General features: G+C 40.2%; 1 protein-coding gene across 1 annotated transcript in view; it reads left to right on the forward strand.

Moving 5' to 3' along the window:
• LOC136838134 (zinc finger protein 91-like) overlaps positions 1-12,627 on the forward strand; it is a 265,765-nt gene that overhangs the window by 171,004 nt on the left and 82,134 nt on the right. The window contains 2 exon segments of the mRNA XM_067102988.1: positions 6,798-6,881; positions 7,054-8,302. Coding sequence (XP_066959089.1) covers positions 6,798-6,881; positions 7,054-8,302 — 1,333 coding nt within the window.

Below are 12,627 nucleotides of genomic sequence, written 5' to 3' on the forward strand. Positions count from 1 at the left end.
AGCTGCTCTTGGACCGGTTTTGAAGGGACATTTCTCCCAATTATTGCCTAACAGAAGACAAGTATATTGTGCCATGCTGATGGAGGGGCCAGAAGAAGACCTGTACTTCATCAATTTGTGTTGGGATCTGATAAAGTGGTTTCCTTTCTCAACACTACAAGAGATGATTCTGTGCTGCTCATGATTCAGAAGACCTTATTCTCGTAGCTTTGGTCATTCATTGAGAGCAACTAATTTAATCATCTATGTATCTCCGAGCACCTTTCACGCTACAGAAACTATTATTGTGCTAAGGAACCATCTTCCTTCATGGCCAAGAATCAGAGAAACAATTACACTCCTATTAATCTAGCTTTAGGCGTCACCTACTAAGCCAAAAATTTGTCCAGTGAGACAATTAAACTTTTATCTGGAGTACACAAATAAAATCTGTGCAGAAAGGAACATAGATAGGGAAGACCATATTTGGTTGATGAAAACTTCAAGATCATGTCCTTCCAAAGATGAGGCATATTCAGGACTGTATTTTCAGAGTTGATCCCAATGCCAGAAAACACTCACCAATTTCCCACTCTATCAGAGGTCACAGCTTCAAGGATGATGTATAATGGAGTTACTACTGGTAAGAGATAATGGCTAGAATGAATTGGAAAGCAACCTTGTATTTGGGTCATTTTATGCTCTCTCCTCGGTTCAGGGAGCCAAGCAGTCGTTGCAGGACTTCATCTTCATGCCCCTGAAGTATCAGGTGAGTAGCCAGTGTCTGAAAGGCTGAAGCCTCTCTCTCTAGAACTGACAGTTTACTTGTGAACCTGTTCTTGAGAGAAGAGGCGAGGCCTTTCAGACCCAGGTCTAGTTCACCCTCCCACCCTACCCCCAGAATCCCAGGAGACCATTCTATATACCAGTGGATTTGTAAAGCAAACATACAAAGTCAACAGCTTACATGTTTCTGAAGGCCAGCTATAACAATTTTCAATTATTCATAAATCTTTAAGGTATATTTGACTTTATCCTGCATTTTAGAGAAATGCAACTTTCTAGTAACAAGATAGGAATATCTTGAAAAGGAGGTGAACTACTGTCACATTATATTATCTTAGAATATAAGAGGAATGGAAATGTCAAAATTCACAAATTGGAACTTTTAAGCTATTACTACTATAGTAATTTGTAATCTCAAATAAATCTTCTCAGCAGTAAATGGAATGGTAAGTACAGATATACTCTCCATAGCAACTTGCAAATCTCAAATACATATGTTTGTTCTTGTCAACTCGCATGTCTCTGCTGCCTCACTCGATGGGCGTGGTTTGTGTACGCCACGTGCTGTCTGGGAGGAGCCAGGGGTGTGTCATAGCAAACCAGTGGGTCTGAAAGGCCTCGCTCTTCTCCAGAACTTAGGTTCACGCTAAACTTGTCAGGTCTGTTAGAGCCTCATACTACTCTTAAAAGAACACAGGACACTCGGTCCCTTGATATTTTATGGTGTTCTAGAGGCAACTAGTAATGGTGTCAAGAATGCACTGGCATTCTATTAGGACGCTATTAAGGACGCATACCTAGTTGTGACCACCCAACTTCGTTGTTGAGAGTTAACGCCAATGCAGGTGAGGGCAGTTGCTACCTCCATGCATGCTCAAGAAAAATAAAGCACATGGGTACCAGTGACATTCTCCTAGTGCCACATTTTGGCGAAGTCAATTCGGTGTTTGCCTCACACTCTTGGCAAGATAAGTTTAATGTAGCATACGAAAATTGCTGGGCTGGGACCATTGCGGCTATGTCTGGGACAGGTGGTAACTCGATCCTATCCCCTTTTAATTGTGTTTTTTATAGTTGTTGGGTCGACTACTGGAGGCAGTCTTCCCAATCCTTTGCAAAACTAACGCTTATAGGTGTTGGTTAGGTGGTTAGTAATGCTCTCTTGTCCTCTTTTTAGGCTGGTCTATGATCTAGTCACATTCTGTGGTCACGCCCCCTGACAGATCATCTAGGAAGTCGCCAGCCATATAGGTCACTACCTCGCTAACTTTAGTATAGAAGCAGACTAGAGTACAGAACCACTCGGCCAGCTACTATCAGATAAGGAACTAAAATAATTTTACCAATAATTGGTTTTTTCCTAATTCTTGGCTACCTACCCTCTCCAAAGGTAGACTAGCTATATATATCTAGAGTCTCATGAACAAAATGTTATTTTAATGATAAAATAAAGTTTGTTCATACTACCTGGCAGATATATATATTCATATTGCCCCTCCCTCCTTTGGTGTAGAGTCAGTGGCGTTAAAAATCTGAATAGAAAATGGAATGGTTTCCGATACCCGCCTCCCAAATGCGGAATGGGCACTAACCACCTGCCCAGCACGCGTGCAGGCCGCGAGCGAAATTCTGTCGGACTGGAGAATATGCAGCTATATATATATCTCGCTAGGTAAGTATGAACAAACTTATTTTTATCATTAAAATCATCTTTCAACTTCTGGAAAGTACAGAAAATTGTTAAAGAATTTTCTTTTCTTATACCATAAGCATATGCATCTTCCTCTTCTATTGATGAGTGTCTTTTAATTGGCCATCCTTAACTTTAGCCCAGTGTAGGGGTGTACTTGATATATATATTTGTAGCCCAGACTGTGGAGGTTAAGGGCATCGATGTACTTTCCTCGTGAGAGAGATCTACATGCTGATGTGAAGCTTCGAACAGTCGTGACCTCCCTCACAAGAGTCATCGTACAGGGATCTGACCCTCAAGACTGTGTTCTTGCTTGTCCTCCTTCCTTTGCTCTACACAACCAGGAAGAGAGAGAGGGCATGGACAGGAGAGTTGGCGAGCCACATGGCCTTCGATGCTAGCCCTCGAGGAGTAGGGATCTGTCGTGTTCGAATTTGTCCCAGAATTCATAGCAAAGTCTCAGAATCCTTCGGTACCTGACACCAGGTTCGAGTCCCCTTTCAGACCCCTCCCTAAAGGACCTGGTTGGTAGTGTAATGGACACCTCTCCACTACACTAATTAACCTGTTAAGCGTCCCCCCCGGATGAGCTCGGGCCGCTAACGCATCCGTCCACGCTTTTCTTGCAATTAGTGGTCATATCACTGATGATAGTTTTTCAAAGTTAATATTGATTTTTATGCTTATAATTCGTACTGTAGTTAAGAGTAGAATTTTATTAAATGATAGGATAAAAACTATTACTACTACTATTATTTTATTTCATAGACTACAAAATACTGAATGAAAAGTGTTGTACATACATGCACTATTATTCTTTCTGTATGCCAATCTCTAAAGCAGGGGCTACACAAATCCATCTATGTACTCGTGATTGTGAGACAAATGTTCTACATTCTCATCTAGAAACTGATTTGCAAATCTGTTTGTTTCTTTCACGAGGTAATCATTGATTTCATCATCAAATTATTTCTCAAAAATTCTAATGGATTCTCTTTATCCTCAACTGAAAATTTCACCAGGATCAGCAACGAAAGTAAAGGATATCTCTCTCTCTCTCTCTCTCTCTCGGAGTCCAGTCACTCGGCAATGAGAAGTCATCTTCACTTCCGCTATTGGAAGAAAAGTTTGTTTCTTCAATATCCTCATCATGGAGGATTCAGAACTAGAGCTCTCATCATCAAATATGTCTTCAGTATCAGACACCTCGTCTAGGATTTGATTTATCTCAACTGAAGACATACGCCTCCTCTTTGTGACATTCATTGAGAATGACGTAAAAACGGTGTTGTCTCTGAAAACGCCCGAAGCGTACTGAAAAAAAAATAGTCATCTAGGCATCAAGCGACCAACTGAAAAGAGCGCCAGGGGAGGAAATAAGTCATCAATTACAGCTTCGTGTTCTGAGTGTTACCAAATGATGTTCCAACATTTTCCATACAAGTAAACGTATTATTACGGGGCTGACAGCTTGAAAAGCAGAGTTAAAGTCTTGAACGTAATATCCCGTTGAAGGCGCTACCGAGTAGATCACAGTAAACGTATTATTACGTGGGTGACGCTTAACAGGTTAATAACAATAACTTAAATTCAGTACTCAACTTTACCAGCGCTGAAGTCCACAGTGGGTGGAATCAGAAGCACAACTACCACAGAGTGTGCAAAGTTCTTCAGGAGGGACAAACAAACACAGAGAAAAAAACACTTAATATTTAATACATAAATCTCAGATAAAAGTAATACCTGAACCTCATAACTACAAATTAAATTAACACCAAATGCCCTTAATTAACAAAACCAAAACACTCACACTAGTTATGTCAGAAGGCAAAACACTTACACAAAAAAGGAGGCCCAGAAAGTAAGAGAAGGTCAGAAACACAGAATAGTCTAACAAAAATACAGGCTATCTTAATAATAACAGCAGCAGCAACAGGCAAATCTTCAACCTCTCGAAATATAGCTCAGAAACACACTGACTTCTTCCTGTGTGGAAGCACAGGAGGAATCCTTGACAGTGGGCAGGGCATAAGCAACGTCCAACCAAAAAAGAAAAACTAAACGGTAATAACAGGTCAGCAGTCAAAGGACCGGTGAGGATGAAACGGGAGACTTAAGGTATTAAAATTAAAAGCAAAGTGGGCAACATACTGACAGTAGTGAGCGGGACGAGATACTACTGTGTCTAGTGAGAGTGCTGCGGTACTATCTTAAGAGGACTCAACATCTCAAGCCCAAGTGTCAACGACTCTTTGTTAGTATTGGCCCTACCAAGAAAGAAGTGTTCAAGAACACAACTTCTTTCTGGCTTCATAAGACAATGAAGTGAATGTAATCTTTGTCTGATGAAGTAGACAGGAGTATGTTCTGAGCAGACCTCATGAGGTTAGGGACATTGCGTTCAGGAAGAACCTGTTGGTTCCACAAGTACTAAAGGCAGAAGTTTAGCCACAAAAAACCACATTCATTTCCTTCTACCTTTGGGCACTATTTGTCTATGGGTCCTGTGATGGCTGCTAAATAAGTTGTGTTGCTCACCTAGCCTCCCCAGAGGCACAGGAAGCATCTCGCCCAAGGTGCTCTGTTGCAAAGAGAGAGTGAGTGAGTGACAGGCCTCTCCCTTTCTCTTTTTATACCCTTCCTTACCTGTAGTTCAGAGGTACAGTTGGCAAACCATCGCATGCTGGACGGCCATGCAATGCAAGTGAGCTGCATAACTGAGTACTGTACTCTGTCTATAATCTTTAAGTCAGTACATTAATAGATGCAAGTCCTTCCCCTCTCTGACAATAAAAGAAAAAACCTGTTGGTTTTGTTAGCCTTTTATTGTCTCCGACTGTATGGGTTCATCCAAACCCTTTTCAAATCACTGATGCTATACATACCCATTAATTCGAAAGGCCCAGAAGTCTGGCAGTTGAACATCACATATGATCAGCAGGTCAGAGGCACAGGACTCCTTCCTCTGCTTTACTTGACCAGGAAGGAGGCCCAGGTGAGTCGAACTACCAGTCAGTTCAGAGATTTACTCAGAACTCTCCCACCAAGAAAGTCTCCAAATGTAAAGACCCAAGTTTTGTATACTTGTAGGAACAAACTACAAATTTTTAAGTAATTTGTATCCTTCCTAACATACAAACCTGAAGATCTTTACATAAATGGCCCACCTCAAGCCACCCCTCATTCTGCTACCTGGGCCGAAATGTAAAGTGAATGCACTCCCACTCTGCTGTCAATAGTTAACCACCTTGTTTAAAGTTGAACGGCCGTTTTCCCGACTCACTGCAAGTATATCCACATGTAAGGAAAAATATAAATTACTAAAATTTGTAGTTGTTCCACCCTTGCAGCATTGAAAACCAAAGACATTTTACTGTTTTTGTTTGTATTTGTGTACGTACACATTCATGTAGATTTTGGCGAGCTGGAGTCAATTGTGGATAATGCCAGTTGCAAGCAGTGCATGTGCAGGTACAGTAATCGAGGAAATACTGTAATATGAAATTTTCATAGGTATACAAATCAAAACGTTATATCATATCTCCCATCTCAACCAGCCCTCTTTGTTCATCAGGCCAAAAGAAGTAGTGCTTGGTGATGGCATGTGAGTGAGGGAATACCTTACTCGCTATTCTTAACCACCAGTTAACCCATTTCCAACTTGCATTGAAAGATACTCCTTCATAAGAAGCTCTGGTTTGTATGGCTCTGAAAACAATTTGTCTTATTTGAGAAATGTAGCAGCACATTTAACCTTCCAAGACTGTCATCAGTGTTGCTGGTCTTAATAGCTACTCATGTATTGTATCTGCAGTAACAATCAGTGAAACTAATTTGAAAACTTTCATCTCTTGAAATTACTGCTCAGTTCACCTGTACTATTTTTTCTTCGTATTGTCTAAGGCAGCTGTGGATAATATAGTGTTATATATAACTGGATCATATATATAATAAGCATTTACTGTATAATGTACCCTTCCTGCTGTTACCCCAAAAATTCTTATGCTGGTCTCTTTGCATTTCCTATTCTTGGCCTTTGATTTGTTAATAAGATTGTTCATAAGTAATACAGTACTGTAATGTTAAGCTAAGAGAGTTTACAGGTCTGAGAGGGGTGAGTCAATATTAACTGTTAATCTATTGTTGCATTGTTGCCTCAGGAATGTTTTGATGCTGTGTCTGGACAACATTTGTTAGATTGTATTAATATTTGGAGAGTACTGTCAAATACACACTTTGTTAATTGGCCTGAGACCTTTATAGGAGCCTGAATTAAATATATTTTGCTTCAGTTGTGGCATTCTGTTTCCTAACTCTGTGTTGCATTCTTTGATTTCAGATTCTCCCTCAGAAGAACCTTCCTTTGTCAGTTTTGAACAGCATCAAGATTATAGGAATGCTTTTGTGTTTAATGGTACTACATGTAACATTACCAGTAGCAACTTTTAAAGTGTAGGAGACAATAGGAAATTATTGTACTCTATTTTACAAATTACAACAACAACAAGTAAAATTGGTTTTGAATATTAAATTCATACATCAGCAATGAAATCTGGTTGTAGTCCTTCAAAGATACAGTACTTAATTTATGACAGATTTATTGATAATCATTTGTAAACAATTTTGTGTTAAGAATTGTCAATTGAACAAATTGTTATTACAGAACAGGGCAGGACAAAAGGCTAAAATGAATCCAGAACATTCTTTAGAATTTCCTTTGAAAAGTGAAACTGAAGGGACATTATCACACCCTCCCATAAATGAAGAAAACAGCAACATGGCTGCCTTTAGCGAAACCAGTGATGGTGACTTTTTGTCTGTGGATCCACTGATGGACATCAAAATAGAGCCAGAGGTATTCTGTGAGTCTAATGAAGGTGATGAATATTCATATGAAATGAATTCAGTAGTGAATGAAAAAGATCCATTAACTTGCAAAAAGGAAGTAAAACAAGAAAGAAGGAATAGTCACAATGAAGAGAATCCTTTTAGATCCACTGACTGTGAGAAAGCATCTTACAAGAAAATTGATCTTACAAGTCATAGCACAAATCCTGTCAGAGAGAAGCCATTCATGTGCAAGGAATGTGGGAAAGCATTTTCCCAGAAACCACATCTTACATGTCATATGAGAATACATACTGGAGAGAAGCCATTCATGTGCAAGGAATGTGGGAAAGCATTTTCCCAGGAACCACATCTTGCACGTCATATGAGAATCCATACTGGAGAGAAGCCATTCATGTGCAAGAAATGTGGCAAAGCATTTTCCCAGAAACCAAGTCTTACAGTTCATATGAGAATCCATACTGGAGAGAAGCCATTCATGTGCAAGGAATGTGGGAAAGCATTTTCCCGTGAACCAGAACTTACAGTTCATATGAGACTTCATACAGGAGAGAAGCCATTCATGTGCAAGGAATGTGGGAAAGCATTTTCTAAGAAACCAGGTCTTACAAGTCACATGAGAATCCATACTGGAGAGAAGCCATTCATATGCAAGGAATGTGGGAAAGCATTTTCCCAGAAACCAAATCTTACACATCATATGAGAATCCATACTGGAGAGAAGCCATTTATGTGCAAGGAATGTGGGAAAGCATTTTCCCAGAAACCAGATCTTACACGTCATATGAGAATACATACTGGAGAGAAGCCATTCATGTGCAAGGAATGTGGGAAAGCATTTTCCATAAAAAATCATCTTACACATCATATGAGAATCCATACTGGAGAGAAGCCATTCATGTGCAAGGAATGTGGGAAAGCATTTTCCCAGAAACTAAAGCTTACAACTCATATGAGAATCATACTGAGAGAAGCCATTCATGTGCAAGAAATGTGGCAAAGCATTTTCCGAGAAAAACCAAATCTTTACAGCTCATATGAGAATCCATACTGAGAGAAGCCATTCATGTGCAAGGAATGTGGGAAAGGATTTTCCCAGAAACCAAATCTTACAGCTCATATGAGAATGCATACTGGAGAGAAGCCATTCATGTGCAAGGAATGTGAAAGCATTTTCCATAAAAATCATCTTACACATCATATGAGAATTCATACTTGAGAGAAGCCATTCGTGTAGAAGAATGAGAGAAGCATATTCCAGGAACATCTTATAATTCATATGAGGATTCATACTGGAAAGTAGCCATTTATAGTAAACCCTGAATTATCTGCCGTAATATATCCAAGGCTCTTGTGGAGATCAGAAATTTGTGGATATAGCAAAAAAACACTTCATGGATGTAAAATGTCAATTATTCGGAATGAATCTTACCTACCGTTAAAGTTAGCTTATATCTTTGTACCATTAGGCATGATCAGCATGTCAGAATGAAAAAATAATGCTTGACTGGCCTGCTAGGACTGTCTGTAATCACCTGTTTCCCACCAGGTGGCGTTTGATTGTTTACTGGTCTTGTCAGAATTCTTCATGCTGTGTCCTTATGCAGACAGTGTGAATTGGTGTTAGTAATAATCATGATGATTTCTGGCTAATTTTCTCCTGTATGATATTGTGCTTGTTTTCTGTGTTTGCATTATGTCATCTACAGCAAGCAGAGATGAAAGTATTAGGCTATAATAGGAAAGAGTTTGTGGAAACCAATACTTGGTTGTGCATGACCACATAGCCTATATGCTAGCCTAGCTGTTGAGGTGTGAGTGTGGTTTTCTTGATGTGAAGATAATGAGTGGTCTGGTGAGAGGATGAAAATTTGTCAAGTATGGGAAGATGCTGGAGGCAGATAGTTTAAGTAGACAATTCGTTAGGGCCACCATAAGCCTGCTCAATCTTTTTCTTTGTCATCCAGTGTTGCTTCTCCTTCTCCTCCATTAGCCTACCTGGTAGCCTAGGGTAATTCCTCTCACTCTTGCTCCACCTTCTTTTCTCCTATGTGGTTCAGGAGAAAATGATAGGTAATTGAGATATATTCTTTTATTATGGTTAGAAATTTGACCCTATATGTTAGGCGAAGGACCCCATGGTGATCAACCTTCTTCATTTACCTCCTGGAGAGAGAATGTGTTGGAGCTGTATCATTTGTCTGGAGCCCACCCTCTGGACTTCCCTGGGTCCATTGGTCTTCTCCGCAGACAGGGAACCATGGCATGCCTCGGGACCAAGGTCTGTGCCCTTCACCACCCCTCTCAGATCTCTCTCTGGTTCAGGTTTGGTGCATTCTCTGGATGAGTTTTTTAGAAGTTTGGTGCTCGCGTTCGCTAGCTTGTGTCGTCTGTTTTGGGGAGAGTGATAGGGATGTGTGTGAACCGCATTGCTATTTTGTCATTTGCTCACCCGGTATCATCCTCCGAGCGGACGATTACCCTCCCCCCTTACTCAGTTTTCCTGTGTCGCCTCGTATTCGTCACCTTGTGACAGTTATTCCTTTTTGTACTAGCGGCTCTTCCTCCTCCACCGCTTACTTATCTGGAGTGAGTTAGCCTGGTGATAGAACAGCTCTTGCTCCTTGGTAATCACCTCGTAATTGTTGTGCAGACGGCACCATGTCGTCATGGTCACATAGTAACGGCTTGCAAGAATCCTGTACCTTCCCCACCCAGATATCCAGCACCCGTTCACTCCGTCCGATGCTTACTACCGGCATTCTGTGACATCTTTGCTGATGTTCTGTGGTATGTCACCTTGGAGTTCTACATAAGATATAATGTTATTTCCTACAAGTTTTAATTATATTGCTAATATACTACACTATGTAGTCCTTTAATTAACATAGGTGTCAATGACCATAGAAGTCACGTGATTGCTGTTTTCTTCCGTCATCTCCATTTAGACTTTAGGGTTTTGAACTGTGATTTGGTTGATTCTCCTTTAGTACTTAAGTGGTGCATAGCTCGTTTTGTTCCATTTTCACTTCATTTTGTCAAAGATGAGTCTGGTAACCGCGCTCTTTAGCTTACTTCTACCTCGGCTCCTGTTAAAATGAGTAAGAAGTTAACACTGGTTATGGTAAGGTGCGTTATCATGAATGTAGAGCCTGTGGTAAATGGTTGAGCAGTCGAAGGAGAAAGCTAGGAAGCTGTTTAGTGTTGAATAGCTACTCGCAACTGTGTTTGTAGAGTGAGCTCTTAGGAGCCAACCAACCTAGACAATGTGGCGGCATGTTGTTGGCTTGATCTAAACAACAGAAGCGATCTCGGAGTTGTATCTTTAAAGCTGGTTCTTGGATGTTACTGCTTCTATTTCCAGTTTTTGAAGCTGCTTCTTAGCTAGGTTATGACTTACATGCAATATAAATTTTTTCTCCTTCCTCTGTTCAGTTTGAAAGTTTCAAGTTCTTGGACCAAGGAAGCGAAGACTCCTCTGATAGGTAAGGTGCTTTGGCCTAATTATGAGGCGGAAGTACCTTTGAATCCGGTATTTCGTTCTTAGCACCACAGCTGGATTTCTGCAAGAGTGATACATATATGTGATTACTGTATATTATATATATATACAGTATATATGCATATATGTGGACAGTAATGTTTATGCATACATATGTAGATATGTAAGTATGCATGTAGATACATATAAGAGCCTGAAGAGGCAGTTTCATGATGATTCGTCAAGAGTTGTAACCTCTCCTTGATAGACCTACTTCTGAGGCTGATGGGAGGAATGTCTTATTCCTTTTACAACTCAGTTGCAGTGAAGTAATGGAAACAGTTGTGTACAAATCATGTAAAGTAGCCCTGCTCAGCCATTAGTAGCTGTTTTTGACAGTGTCCCAGCATTGTCTCCTTAACCCCTAAGTGTTTAAGGCCATCACCCAAGATGTCTCGAATCAGGAGATTAGAAACTTCTTAGCACCACCTTTGAAGTTTTCCCTCTAGTGTCTTGCCCCTACAGCCTTTTTGCATGAAGTTCCATATAGAATTTCCCAAACCTCTCTTAAGTTCTGCTTCAGCAGTGATCTGGCTGTCATTCTAAGTGGAAAATTGTGTGTAAACATAACTGATGTTCTGAACTCCCACTTCAAGTAGGCTGTGTGGATCCACAGAACACCGTGTGCAGAGTTTCAGAAGTGTCTGGCAAAGCGTCAGTCAGGTAGAACCTTTGGGAGTGATGGTTCTCAGGAAGGAATTTACACTACCTTTTCACCCCTATCAACTTCTTGATATCCTTCTCCCACACTCTTCACACAGAGAAGTTCAGAGTTGGGAGGGTAAATGGACAGTTGTTATGCAACGAGGCCATGGAGCCATGGGCATTTCCAGCCTCAACCAGTTTGCTTGGTTGAACATTGTTTCTCTGGCCACACTAACCCACCATCCTCATTCAGTGTGGTAGTCAGCTGACTTTAACAGTAGGTAAAGTTCATTCCAAATAAGGAGAATTTTCATGATACTTACCTGCTGTTAAAGTGGAAACCCACCCAGCCTCCCCACATCTTAGTGGGTGGTCATGGACAAGAACGTAAACATTCCAACACCACCTGGTGGGAAACAGGTCATTACAGAGACAGTCCTAGCATGTTAGCCAAGCATTATTTTTTATTTATTTATTTTTTGTATGCCGATCGCACCTAATGGCGTGCAGATATAAGCTAACTTTAACGGTAGGTAAGAATCCAAATAATTAATTATAGTATCATGAAAGTTATAATTTTATACTCAATTTTTTTTGCCCGTTTTGTGACTACAGTACTGTACATTGTATACTTATAAACAATACAGAATAATCTACAGTACTGTACTGTACACATAATGAAGACCAAACTGTACAATACTGTTTACTGAATAAATGTATAAACATTTTAACATTGAAATTCTCTCTCTCTCTCTCTCTCTCTCTCTCTCTCTCTCTCTCTCTCTCTCTCTCTCTCTCTCTCTCTCTCTCTCTCTCTCTCTCATACCTGTTCACATTGCCAGAACTGTTTACATGGGCCAAACTTGAAAAATCTCTTTTCTTCGTTAAGAACAACCCTTGGAGAGAAAGAGAAATGTGTAAATGCACAGCATTAAGTAAATGCATGTATGTAAATGCACATGTATTCACATACATGTATGTCAACACATGCTTATTTGATACTGAAAGTAGCCACTATTTTGTACTGCACTTTGTTACTCCCACATTAAAAATCTAATAAACATTTCATTCTGTTATTTGGTATGGCATAAAAAATGTTCTCCTTCCAAAACATCTGAAGCTACTAGAGCTTAGG

Source organism: Macrobrachium rosenbergii, unplaced genomic scaffold (genome assembly GCF_040412425.1).
Source record: "Macrobrachium rosenbergii isolate ZJJX-2024 unplaced genomic scaffold, ASM4041242v1 171, whole genome shotgun sequence".
Classification (NCBI taxonomy): Eukaryota; Metazoa; Arthropoda; class Malacostraca; order Decapoda; family Palaemonidae; genus Macrobrachium; species Macrobrachium rosenbergii.